General features: G+C 48.1%; 1 protein-coding gene across 1 annotated transcript; it reads right to left on the minus strand.

Moving 5' to 3' along the window:
• Positions 1–243: 243 nt before the first annotated feature.
• LOC119324307 (FCS-Like Zinc finger 2-like) lies at positions 244–1,047 on the minus strand. Its single transcript, XM_037598086.1, has 2 exons — positions 762–1,047; positions 244–683 (listed from the first exon to the last, which is right to left on the minus strand). The coding sequence occupies exons 1-2, from the start codon at positions 983–985 to the stop codon at positions 527–529; spliced, it is 381 nt and encodes a 126-aa protein (XP_037453983.1). The 5' UTR covers positions 986–1,047; the 3' UTR covers positions 244–526.
• Positions 1,048–13,952: the final 12,905 nt, after the last annotated feature.

The following is a 13,952-nucleotide window of genomic DNA, read 5'->3' on the forward strand; positions in this document are numbered from 1 at the left end:
GGGCCTCCTGTGCGTATACAACGACCATGAGTTTCGGCCTGTTCGTTGAGGGAAAAAAAACCATAAATTCCAGTCTGGACCTGGTGACACATGAGAGTGAATAATGGTTGGATTTTGTCAACCTGGTGGTACAGCTACTCGTTGCAAAACTGCCACTCCCTGTAAATTCCTCATGCATGTGACACGGACTAGTAAGTGAAGTAAAAAAAAAACATTTCAACATGAAACCGGACACAATCGCCATGGATTGGAGCCTCGGTGATCTTATTTCTTCCATGCCAAAATTTTGGACTACATGGGAATCGCACACAAGGAAGAAAGCATGTTAATCACACATATAATGAGCGTTCCAGACGAGACGATCTTCTTTTGCCTCCAAGAACTGTATCCCAATAGGGAATATAATCAGCTCCTTCAAGCTACTCATATCACGTCGGTCCGCATATATCCACAATCCTGAAGTTTGTATGGGTGGAGAGTAGATCGAGCATATTAGGCCATTTGATAGATCGATCGATGGATGCTTCTACCGAGCCCAGACGGGCACTCTGTGCGAGCTCTGCCGCTGCGACTGCTGCTCTGTCGTCGTCGCGGCCGCGGAGTTCTTGGATCTCTTCTCCGCCGCCTCGTCGGTGTCGATCTGCTGCTGCCGGCACTCCTCGCTGCAGAACGGGGTGTCGCCTCTGCGCCAGCAAAGAATCACGTTTACACATGCCACCATCACAGTCAAACCCAGCGCATGACGGCGTAAAGATGTTTACCTGTACATGAAGATGTCCTTGTTTCCAGCGAGTGTCCGCCCGCACCGGAAGCAGGCATCGAGGTAGTGGTGGCCGAGCTCGCTGGCGTCGTCACGGAACCCGCGCCGGGGCCTCGGCGACGCAGAGCCCCGGTTGCGGGGGGAGGAGTGCACGACGGGGAGGAACCCTCTGTGGACAATTTCAGAGGTCTCCAAGGAGCTGGGGAAGTAGTAGAAGTCCTCCATTTCCTGGCTCGGTTGGTTGCCGTTTAGCTCCTTCCCTGTTGCTGGGTTGGTTGGGAGGAAGGAGGAGGTTGTGGAGTCTGCCGGGGAGAGGAGCGCGGGTTATAAAGGGGCGCATGGCAGGGGAAGTGTGTGCTTTTCGTTTTGGACCCTCTGTTTCGTCCGGGATCCCGGCCGTGATTCTGATATCCTGTACGGCTGCGTAGTTGGAGTAGTTCTTTTCTTTCTTTCTTTCTTTCTTTCTTTGTGTAGCGTATATCAAACACCTAGATGCACGTACGCCTATCCAGTGGCGGAGACACTACATTACATGCCATGCACATGCACATAATTTAGTGTGTTTAAACTGAAAAACATAAAAGCATGAAATCATTTGTAACACCACAATACATTATGTACAATTTATTATATAAGTGAACTTTGCATCAAAAAAAAAATCATGCGCGGTAACATTCTACGTATGCCTTTCTTAAACACAGTGGCATATCTAGGGGGTGTGCCATGTGTGCCATGGCACACCCAGAATTTTGGAAAATGTTCTTTTACCATCTAATAATTAGTTGATTTTTAAGGCCCATTCAAGCCAATGAAAATATACATTGATTTTTTGAAGTGTGCACACCCTGCATTTTATTTCTTGGTCCGCCACTGCTTAAACATATGTGAATAGTATAAGGAGCTAAACCATCATTTTGAGTACGGGCATCGTGGTTTGATTTTCTGTTTAACGTTCAAAGAACCACCTCAGTCTTAATTTCGAATAGCACCCCGGCAAGGTGGAGATGGTGCAAAAGGCCGAGCATCGCACTTCATTCCAAAATCTACCAAGAAACTAGCATGAACACCAAATAGATCACTAATGCCTCACATTTGTATTTAATTCATGAAATATACTGTAGAACAATTGTTCTACGGCCACAGGGTAAAGAAAAAGTCTTGCACTTGTGATGATGGCTAACTGCCAATTTTCTCACAATAGCGTGGGTTCCTCACATGGTAGGAGTTCAAGACCCCGACCCGTTCCTCCATATTCCCCACAGGTAGTATGGTGGGAGGAGGAGACGCAGGGTGTAGTCTGACTTGAGTGTGTGGGTGGTGTCGGAGAATCCGGCATGTAAATAACTCTTGTAATTATGACTTGGGGAGTCTTTCCTCCTTCTTTAATGAATGATACGCATGCTTGTACGTATTTGAGATTTTTTTTTTGAGGAAACATGTGCATCGAGTTATGACAACAAAAGAATAGATGAGCCTCGTACTCATGAACTTGCTTGCATATGGGCATAGACCACAGTTTGAAAACCTAGGCTATCAACACATATACTCCCTTCGTCCGGAAATACTTGTCCTCGAAATGGTTGTATCTAGACTTATTTTAATTATAGATACATCCATTTTATCAATTTTTAGGACAAGTATTTCCGGACGGAGGGAGTACCTCTCTGATGGATGAGGAGCCAAGCAAAATTACTTTCGGTGGGACCAAGGCCTTTAGCACGGTGCGGTAGAATGTAGAATCCATGTTACAGAGGAATTGAGTGAAATATATTGAATCTGCTAATATTCCCATAGTACCATGGCCCTCGAGCAGATGGATCCACTAGTGTCGTCGGCCAACTAAAGCTGATTAACCCATGATTAACACCCTAAATATGTCGAGTTTTAATTTGATGTGCTTGACCGTCAGTCGATTGTACATTCTGAAGTTAGCGATACAGGCCGCATCCTACATATAATGCACCATTTCTTCTCAAAGATCTTAAAAAAAGGGCCATGCCATTTCTATGTTCAGCTTGGAGTCATGCAGCCCGGTTGTTGTTATTGGTTTGGAGCTATCTTGGTATATTTTCGTTAGGGCATGTAAATTGGTTGATAAAACTGTCAAGACTGTCTTTCTATCTATATTCCATGTCATTTAGAGAATACAAAAGAACATGTTATATAATGGACTGGGAAGTGAGCCTAGCTCAACTGATTGGGGGAGTGGATGTACAAACCCTCAATTTAGGAGATCCTTTGATGCTCCCCTATCCCACCACCACACAAAGGAGTAGTAAATGGCGACATGATAAAGATAGCGTCAATAGAAACACGGATATTCTCTTGCTAATCGCGGACAATCTTTGTCAACTTGAAAAGCTGAACCAAATATGGATAAGATTTTTGTCAAAGTGACGAGCTGGAATATGGATAAGAATGACCTGCCGGGAAATGATAAGGGGAGAAAAGCGTAAGTCCGACGACGTAAACGAGTTCAGAATCCAGATACTAAAGTGGCCGTATGCATCCCTAGTTGGTGCAGAGGCCCGGGAAGTGAAATTCTCCCCCAATTTTTAGGGAAAGTGTGACTGATGGGAGGGGGGCGACTGCAGGGGCGACCGCCGCACGGGCTCCGTCCCTCTCCCTCGGCGATCGACGGCGAGTCAGGGGCCCTTTCTGGGCGCTCGTCGACGACGATGCTGATGAATCGGATGAGGAGGCGGAGGAGGTCTCGCTGGAGTCCCCACCGTCGCCGACGCCGTCCGACTTGATCTGCGAGTTTTTTCATTATAGCTACGACGAGGACGAAGTGGCATCGACTATAGACAAAGTGTTGCCCCTGGATGATCCGGCAAGGGTAGGACTACACGCGGGGGAGAAGAAGGAGATGATCCGGCGAGTTGTTCATCGGAGAATGGCAGCATCGGCGATCAGGCCATGGAAGGGGCCCCTCCACAAGGTACGTCTACCTGACCTAACTTTGTTTGATTTGATCCGTCCGGAGTCTTGGAACATGGTTGTGAGGAGGAAGAAGGGTCGTCGGGCGGAGGCGGGGCTGGCACCAGCGGCGACCGCGACGCCAGTGCAGGAAATCCCGGCGATCGGGATCGCGGCCGAACAGGCGCGTCGTTTGAACGAGTTGTTGGGTTATGTTGGGCCGGTGTTTTGCGAAGTCGAATCGGGCCTGGCGAGGACTGGGTATGAGGCTCAGGTCCCTAGCCAGGAGGCCGGTCGGTGTGAAGGCAAGGGCATCGATGTGCATGTGATCGAGTCGACGAGAGATTGGACTAGTCCTGCTATCATGAGGCGCTTATACCGTTCGTCGGAGGCAGCTAGGGTTCGTCGGATCGCCGTCCCGGGATTCCCAAGGGGAGCGTGCAGGAGAGCTGCGCGGGTTCGGGCTCCAGTAGCCATGGCAAGATGGGGCGCTGGCCCTCCTCCCAAGCCCGCACCGCCGAAACCTAGGGTTGTGCCGATGTTGCCCAGCGCGGCACCGCGGCATCGCCTCCGCCACAGAGCAGGGTGGGACTCACGTAGCAGCCGCCCACCCAGCAGCTCAATGTGGGGCAGCCGCCCGAGGCAAGAGCTGCGACACCGGCGCAAAGGGGAGGCGATGGTGGACAGCACTATTTCCCGGTGAACCGAGGCAGAGAGGCCTCGCATGGCGGCCGTGGTCCTCCCCGTGGACAATGGGGTGATGACGGCTACAATGCGTATGGTGAAGGCCAGCATCGAGGCTCGTCGGCGGCGGGCGGCGGGCGTAGTTACGCTTGGCAAAGTGATGGGTTGACGGATCGGCCGTTCTATGGTCCTCCGGGTGGTTTTGTTGAGGGGGCATCTGGCCCGGATTATAGGCAGAGAGGTGGGTTCCGAGGCCATCGTGGTGGCCACGAAGGCAGGAACCGCCATCGTCAGCCTCCGCCGACTACCGCTACCATTTTTGAGGTTGCTGAGCCGGTGGATTCTTCTGAGGGGGTTGCTTTCGTACAGACGCCAGCGTTGTCCGGTCAGGTCATGGCAGCGGTGACAGCGTTGGCAACTACGACGGTGCCCGAGGCTGAGCCTAGTGCGACGGGTACTGTCAGAGTGGCCGATGATCGAGAGGGAGACAGAGCTACCAAGTGGGCCCGTAAAAAGGAAAAGATGTTGTGTTATCGATGTGGTGAGCGGGGCATTTTATTGCTGAGTGTGTTACTGAGCTATGTGACACTTGCCTCAAGCCGGTGCACGCTATGCGGGAGTGCCCGTTATTGCATGAACCGTTGCCAAGAGTTACCATCTATGGAGTGTGCTGTGCCGAGTTGATTTTTGAGTCTCCTTGTGCGATGGCTATCACAGAGGCGCCCCGGAGCGCGACCACTAGGGTGTTCAGAGTGACTAAAGGTGACCTGTCTGAGGCACAGGTCCTAAAGAGGCTGAATGAGCTGGCTCCAGGTAACTTTCAGTGGGAGCTTATTAGACTCGAGGCTAATCGGTATAAGGTTGAGTTTCCATCAGCCGAGGACTTGGAGAGGCTTCTGAGTTTTGGGATGTGCAGTGTGCCGGGCACAGAGTGTATCCTCGAGTTTGACGAGTGGAAAAAGGTTGAGCTGAAGGGCAAGCCTCTTACTCAGGTCTGGTTATGTTTTTTGGGGGGCAGTCTAAGCCTTTGAATGATGTTCGTGTTGCGGCCAGCTTGGGGATACTTGTTGGGAAGACCGAGCGGATGGACATGCCCTTTACCCGAGATAACGGGGTGGCGAGGTTGCTTGTGATTGTTCTGGACATCGAGTTCGTACCGGATGTGGTTAAGTGGACACATGCCGACATGATTTACAATCTTGAGATTGAGTTTGAGGACACTTATCTATTCACTGAGGCTATGACTGGGCATGATGTTAATATGATCAATAAGAATGATGGCTTGGGCAACAAGGAGCTGCGAGAGGATGATTATGGACGAGATATGTCCAACGCTCCGGGTTCTAACACCGCCTCGTGGCGCTCGGGAAAGGTACCGCACCACCTACTTCTGCGCCCACGAACTTGCTGAGATTTGGATCATTACAGCCTACTTCGGCTCCTCCTAGACTGTGGAGCGATTGGGTGGATGGTGATGATAAGTTTGAGCATTCTCTTCCTCCGCTTGATTTCTCGGTTCTTGACGCATCCGTAGGTGGTTGCTCGGAGGCGTTGGTTCATGTAGTGTCCGCAGTGGAGTATGCACCGATCCCTGCGGTTTCTGCGGTAGTGCTTGCTCAGGTTGCTGAGATTGGCTTTGAGAGTGGGGAGGATCATGGGCGGGCGGCCCCCATACCCCCGCTGGTCAGGCTCAGACTGTTGCTTCTCTGTTGACGAGGAGCCCGGAGGCGCCTTGCACGGCTGCTGTCGTGCCGTGTGTCAGTGACCTGGCCGGATCGGGAGAGGGGCTTGGGCAGGTGGCCTCCGCCCCCATCTCTCCCTTGGCGCCCCCGGAGGGGGCGGCTTCTGCGGCGGCCACTAGCTGCGAACCCAGGCCGAGGTCGCTGGGCGAGTCGGGCCCCGAGTCGGCGTTAGCTGGGGGTGCTTCGCCGGTCCTGCCGGCGATGCAGGGCAGCACCCCGGCTGTTTTGGCGCAGTTGAGCCCTCTTGGGGGCCGGGCAGGAGGCCTTACCCTGAACGGGGTCACGCGGGATGACATCATCGCTTTTGGAGGGATTCCGGATCCTGTATCCGAAGGTCGACGGATGAGCTATCGACTCCAGGATCAGCCGGATGTTGATGACATGCAGCTACAATGCGCCATGTGGGCGGCCAAGCTTCTTGACATTGAGGTCACTACTGGTATGTCAGTCAACATCTCCAATTCTATTTTGTATTTTTCTAATGATGAGATTATTCATAATGCAAATCAGTTGGGAGTATCACTAGGTAGTAATGATAGTGAAGTTTCTAAATCCATTAATGATATCCTGGATCTTGAAGCGGAGTGCCCTTTAGAAATGATTCAAAACCTAGCGGATGTCAAACCTATGAACGATTCGGATATAGATGCGTTGGGAGTCAATGTGCTGGATAGCTTTTGTGCGGATCTTGCACCCTACTTCCTGAGACTGAGGAGGATGAGTATTCTACTTCCCCAAGGGTTTCCATGCTTGCAGATTCTCAGGTGGATAGATCCACTGAGTTCGGTTGTGAGGACCGGGTAGAGGACCAACACAAGCCTAAACACAGATAGAAACGAATGATTTATCCAGCTTCGGCTATGCGAAGTGCTAGGATCCGGACCACTAAAAAATTTCATAATGAAATATGAAAGGAATATTTTGCAATAGCAGAGGTCTTACAGACTTGGCTAAAAGAAGGTTTCTAGCGGATGCTTCTATAGAACACAAGTTGGATTTTATCACCCTCTCCAAAACTGGAAGGGACAATTTTATCCCCCAGTTTCTTAGTACTCTTTTGGGAGGGGTTAATTTTGATTGGCATTGCTTACCTCCAAGAGGAAGATCCGGTGGGATTTTACTTGGGGTTAAATGCGAGTCGTTGGAAGTCCGGAACGTAGTCATGGGAGATTTTTCGGTTAAGTTTCGGGTCCGGTCGAAGGCCGATGGGTTTAATTGGGCATTGGTGGCGGTGTATGGCGCCGCGAAGCCTGAGCTCAAACCAGACTTTTTGGCAGATTTTGTCCGTATTTGTGGTAGCGAGCAGCTCCCAATTCTGGTTGGGGGTGATTTTAACATTATCCATAGGCGGGAGGAAAAGAACAATAATAAATTGGACGGCAGATGGTCGTTTATGTTTAATACAATCATTTAAAGCTTGGATCTTAGAGAGATTGAGCTTTCTGGTAGAAATTCACTTGGGCCAATACGCTACCAATATCGACGTTTGAGAAACTAGATCGGGTCCTAGCTAGCGTCGAATGGGAGCAAAAGTTTCCCCTTGTGATGGTCCAAGCGCTCTCTCGCGCGATCTCCAGCCATACCCCTTTATTGGTTGACTCGGGAGAGGCAACTCATGTGGGGAACAAGAATACTTTTTCTTTCGAATTAGCTGGTTTGAAAGAGAAGGGTTTCTGGATCTAATAGTAAGAGAATGGGCTAAAGATTCAGGAGGGAGATCGAATGGTGAGAGATGGCAGAATAAGATTAGGTATCTAAGACAATTCTTACGTGGCTGGGCCAAACACTTGAGTGGGATATATAAGGCTGAGAAGGACATGCTCCTTTTACTTACTCAATCCCTCGATTTAAAAGTCGAGTCCTCCATTCTAGATACCAGAGAGTTGGAAACTAAAGTGGAGGCGGAAATAAGATTGAAAGAACTGCTTTGTGAGGAGGAATTGAAGTGGGCACTACGAGATAAAATTCGCAAAATCGTCCAAGGGGATGATAACACACAATTCTTCCATATGATTGCGAGTGGCAAGCATCGAAAGAACATAATCTTTTAGCTTGAGCAAGATGAAGGGACGATTTTAGGACAGGAGAACCTAAAATTATACATCACCAATTACTATAAGCAGTTGTTTGGGTCTCCTGAGGATAATTTTGTATCCTTGGATGAGTCCAGGGTTGATGATGTTCCTCAAATAGCAGTGGAAGAGAACGATATTTTGACAGCCCCATTTTCGAAGAAAGAGGTGTTTGAAGAAATTTCACAAATGAAGAATAATAAAGCTTTAGGACCGGATGGTTTTCTGGCGGAGTTTTATAAAAGGTGCTGGCACATCATCAAGGGGGACTTGCTCCCGATGTTCCAGGATCTATTCTCGAGACAGTTGCAGTTGTTTCACTTGAACTTCAGAACGGTTACTTTGCTTCCTAAGTAAACAGAGGCCGTGGGATTGAGCAACTCAGGCCGATTTGTCTTCTTAATGTCAGCTTTAAAATTTTCACTAAAGTTGGGACTAATAGGCTTACACAGATTGCACATTCTGTGGTGCAGCCGTCTCAAACTGCTTTTATGCCGGACAGAAACATCCTAGAAGGGGTTGTGGTCCTACATGAATGCTCCATGAAATTCACACAAAAAAACTAGATGGGGTGGTTTTCAAAGTGGATTTTGAGAAAGCGTACGATAAGGTAAAATGGTCATTTCTCCAGCAAGCCTTGCGTATGAAAGGATTCGATCAGTCCTGGAGGGACTAGGTAGATTCTTTAACGCAAAAAGGGAGTGTTGGAATCAAAGTGAGTGATGACATAGGTCATTACTTCCAGACACACAAGGGTCTGAGACAAGGAGATCCGATGTCACCGATTATGTTCAACATAGTGGTCGACATGTTGACAATCCTAATAGGAAGGGATAATGATGATGGCCAGATAGGTGGCCTCGTTCCGCATTTAGTTGACGGAGGAGTGTCTATCCTTCAGTACGCTGATGATACTATCATCTTCACGGAGCATGATTTGGCTAAAGCAAGAATGAAGCTTCTGTTGTGTTTGTTTGAACAATTGTCGGGGTTAAAGATTAACTTCCATAAAAGTGAATTGTTCTGCTTTGGAAGAGCTAAAGAAGAACAAGAAGCTTACAAGAAATTGTTCGGGTGTAAATTGGGATCTTTACCCTTTACGTATTTGGGTATACCAATCCACCATCGCAAGCTTTCCAACAAAGAGTGAAAGTGCATTGAAGATCGATTTGAAAAAAAACTGAGCTGCTGGAAGGGCAAGCTTATGTCATACAAAGGATGAGTGATTCTGATTAATTCGGTTCTCACAAGTATGCCTATGTTTCTCTTGTGTTTTTTTGAAGTACCAGTTGGAGTACGGAAAAGGCTAGATTTCTATCGATGGCGCTTCTTTTGGTAGAGCGATGAATTAAAGCGAATGTACAGACTAGCTAAATGAGATATCATTTGTAGGCCGAAAGATCAAGGGGGTCTCGGCATTGAAATCTAGAGGTGAAGAACAATGTTTTTGTAGCAAGTGGATGTATAAGATATCTGTAGAGACGGATGCCACATGGGCCCAGATTGTGTGTAATAAGTACCTTCAATCCAAAACCTTGTCCCAGGTGACGGTAAGGCCGACTGATTCACCTTTTTGGAAAGGACTGATGAGAGTGAAAGCAGTCTTTTTTAACAGGACAAAATTTGTAGTTGGAAATGGTACTTTCGCAAGATTCTGGGAGGATACATGGCTAGGGGAGACGCCCCTTGCACTCCAATACCCTTCTCTCTATAATATTGTTCAGCGAAGAGATACTTACGTTGCAACAGTATTACAGTCCAATCCTCTTAATATTCAATTTAGGAGGACGCTAGCGGGAAACCGTTGGGAAGTTTGGCTCCATCTTGTGAGAAGATTGATGGATGTCCACCTTTCTCAAGTGCCCGATCAGTTGCGTTGGAGACTTACTAAGAATGGTGAGTTTTCGGTTAAATCCATGTATTTGGATATTATCAACGCTAGCACTATTCCTCATTCAAAACATGTTTGAAAAGTCAAAGTGCCTTTAAAAATCAAAGTGTTTATGTGGTTTGTCCACAAACAAGTCATTCTAACTAAGGACAAGTTGGCAAAGTGCAACTGGACTGGATCTAAAAGATATAGTTTCTGTGATAGTAATGGAACAATCAAACACCTCTTTCTTGACTGCCCATTGGCAAAAAAATTATGGAGGTCGGTCCACATAGCTTTTAATATTACTCCTCCGAATTCTATCAACATGTTATTTGGGACGTGGCTAGATGTGATTGATGCAGAAACAACGAGACATATCCGTGTAGGAGTATGTGCTTTATTATGGGCAGTTTGAAACTGCAGAAACAACTTGGTTTTTAATAGGACAACAAATATTCATTTCTTGCAGGTTTTTTTCCGGGCCACTACACTCATCAGTATGTGGTCGCTACTCACTCCACGGATGCCAGGGAGCATTTGGTTACTGGATCTATCCGATGGGAGACGGTAGCACGGGTTATCTTCAATCGGTTTGGATGGCGGTCATGTAATAGGATAGGTGTCTAGCTTCCTAACTTATGTTTTGCCTGCCGGTTGTGGGTATCCTGTTTTTACGTTCTTGCTCTTTGTGAGCCTTCTTTTCTTATTCTGAGACCTCAAGACTTATGTTGGACCGTTTGATCATCAATAATATGGCCGTATGCATCGTTCTGATGCAGAGGCCGGGGCAAACTCCCTTTTTGAAAAAAAATGTTATATAATGGATTAATTTTCAGTATTATTATCTCTAGCAATCAATATTTACATGCTCATAAAATTATGGGGTGATTTAAATTGAACTAAGAATGTGTAGCTAAGAGAGGACATCTTGGCAATTTTTGATCTCTGGGCCCGCCATGGGTTGGGTGACAACAGGGAGACTGTTTTTGAGTGTTTGTTTAGTGAACGAATACAAAGTGAGATCAGCATTGCTAGTGCTTTCGTGCTAGTACTTTCATGCTAGTACTGATGCAATTTCGTTAAATAAAAAAATGTGAACGAATAGTGACAAAAGGACTGAAATTAATAGCGCTTAATTTAATATTATAAAATAAAAGACATCAAGAATCCTAGAAATTTTATGCCCCAGTGATGTGTTCATCCCCCATCACCCCTTTCTGAAAAGGGACAAACCAATGATGGAACAAGAACTAAATAAAGCTGGAGGTTCTACCAAAAAGCCGGAAAGTACAAATATATAAGAAGCCGATCCTTGTAGGAGAACAATAAAAAGGTGGTTAGGCAACTGGTTCAAGTTGCAACAAATCTAGAGCTTGGCTCCTTTGAGTGCTTATGTGGCTAATCGGGTGGCCGAGCAAAAGCAGGTGGCAAGGTCCCCCGATATTATAAGAGATCTCATATTATAACGAGCAGCACGGCCGGCCTCATGGGCTCGGGCTCTCCATATTCTATGTGATTCCCCCCTTCTCGGAACCATTGGTGTTTTGATTACTATTACTGGTAAGCAAATCGTTCAAGTAGATGTAGTATCTGAGTAATTTAGCTTCTGGAACGCAGTCGGCTCCTTGTCTTGTGGCGGTTACGTACATTGCGCATGCCTCTAAACAACGTGTACGTGGTAGCATTTGCAATTGGCATGCTTGCATTGCTTGGTCTTTTACCAACGTTGTTGAATTAGTGTGCAAATTGCAGGTTAAAAACTTGCTGTAATATGTCAGTGGGGGTTTAGTCAAACGTATTGTGTCAACCATGTCATATAGAAAGGGATTTCATCAAGGTCAAACACTCGGGGGTAGCTCTCTGAAATTTAACTTCTAGTACATGTATAGATCCACAACTTGGTGAATTACAGGGGACCATGGAGAGTAACCTCCTTGGAAACGGGGTGGTTTTTTGCCTTTGCCGTACGCAAGGATTAGCCATGCAAATAGTAAGAACGCCAAGGTTGCATACGCAAGTGCATTTTTCCGATGGACTTGTGAGCAAAATGCACCATTATTGTATCACTGTTCACTAGTATAATCTAATGAATACAGTGCTTGTACATTATACAAAGGACATGTCCTTGTCTTTTATTTTATTTATTTGTTTTGACGGGGAGGACATGTCCCCGTCGATTGGCCATTTTCATGGCACCAAATACATTGCAGTGCCTTGCCCAAACTTAAAAATGCTCACTCACTATACAAATACTACTCCTACATGATGAAGTTGAGCCCATTATTCAGAGAGAAACCGGGCCCCGGTACCAACATACAAAGACGCACCAGCTTGCATCGTTTCTTAGATTTCATGAGATGGCACGCGTTTGTTCGGGCCGGCTACAGTGATCATGGGCGTCTCCGTCATTGGACCACTTGATTTTTACAGTTGCCGTTTACCTGGACGAAACGGGTTGGGACAGCGGGCCGGCATGGGCTGCGACGTTGTGGTGGGACTTGGTTAGATTGGCTACAGGTTGCAGCAAGTAGCGTGTCATGCTAGCCGAGACCGAGAGTAGCAGCTGTGTCTTGATGAATGGTGATGGTCAATCCAATCTAAGCTCAGGAATATATGTATCATCAATGAACACAAAGCCTATATAACCTAGACGCGCGAGCAAAAATGTGCTCCATGTCTTGCCACGAAGCAAGATAACGGGACATCCCTACGTATATCGGGCACTCCCTAGACATCTGGAACGTACAGCCTATGTTTTCCCCTTCCCTCCTAGGATGGTCCGGTTACTTTTGTTATTAGGGTACGTATATGTAGCCGTTTTGCTCCATAACCAACCATATCCTCTCGAAGCCTCGAATCAGCTAGCTCCACCGCCGTGGCAAGGTTATCAATTCCATGTCACTACTTTGATTTCTGCAACGATCGTGCTGGAACCATGAACCTTCCGTCCGTCCTCGACCTCGAGCAAGCCCGCAGCCGTGTAACGAGGTCACTTTAGCAAGTCTCGAACTGTCTTTTCCCAAGTACGGAGTAGGAGACAGCCACATCACATGGTTAGGCTCGTTCCGTCGTCACCCGATGCGTTGTCTTCTCCCTTTTTCGCCTCTGATCTTTCTAAGTTAAAAGCACGTACGAAGTGTACCTCTCTCATTCTCTTCACCTTTCCCTTGTCGGGAACCCGGCCGGCGGTGCGTTGCCAGGTACGCCGTGTGATTCGCATACGGCGACCCATCAGGTCGACGCTTCGGGCGCGCTTCATTGCGTGGGTTGCGGTTAGGTGGTGGCCGGCATTGGATTGACAGCGAGCCTGTACGAATCTGCAACCTTGATGCACAAACCGACAAGGGAATGCGGCCGCGCGCGTGCTGCTACCGTCTGCGTGTCTCCAGATGAACGGGTTACCGGCTGCGCGAGGACGACACGAACAAGCAGCGTACCTAGAAGCCTTTAATATGCGCAGGGACACGCTCACGCATGCTTTTATCAGCGTTTCTGCCGCTCTTGTGTTCCGGTAATCACAGCGCGACAGCTTACCGCTATTCAGAGAACCAACATTACAAAGCCGTTAGATCTCTAGACCACCTACCGACGGCTGTAATGACTAGAGCAAGCCGAAGGCGCATATTGGAGTCGAGTTGACATGTCATTCTATACCTCGAAAGGATCTGGTATGGAGCGCGGGTGGTTGGCGCCGAGCAGTGGCGGTGCGCTGGCGTTGGACGCGGCGGCGCAGAGGCAGGTGCTGGTGGCGGATGCGCTGTTACGGAGCGCCGGCGTGGTGGGCTTAGCGATGTGGCCGCCTGTGGCGGCGGCGGCACTGGATCTGGCCGATCCATCGTCGTGGATCTGGATGCTCTGTCGTCGCGGCTGTTGGCGGCAGTTGCCCCGCCAGTGGGGTTCCT

This window comes from Triticum dicoccoides, chromosome 6B (genome assembly GCF_002162155.2).
Source record: "Triticum dicoccoides isolate Atlit2015 ecotype Zavitan chromosome 6B, WEW_v2.0, whole genome shotgun sequence".
In the NCBI taxonomy this organism is placed as follows: Eukaryota; Viridiplantae; Streptophyta; class Magnoliopsida; order Poales; family Poaceae; genus Triticum; species Triticum dicoccoides.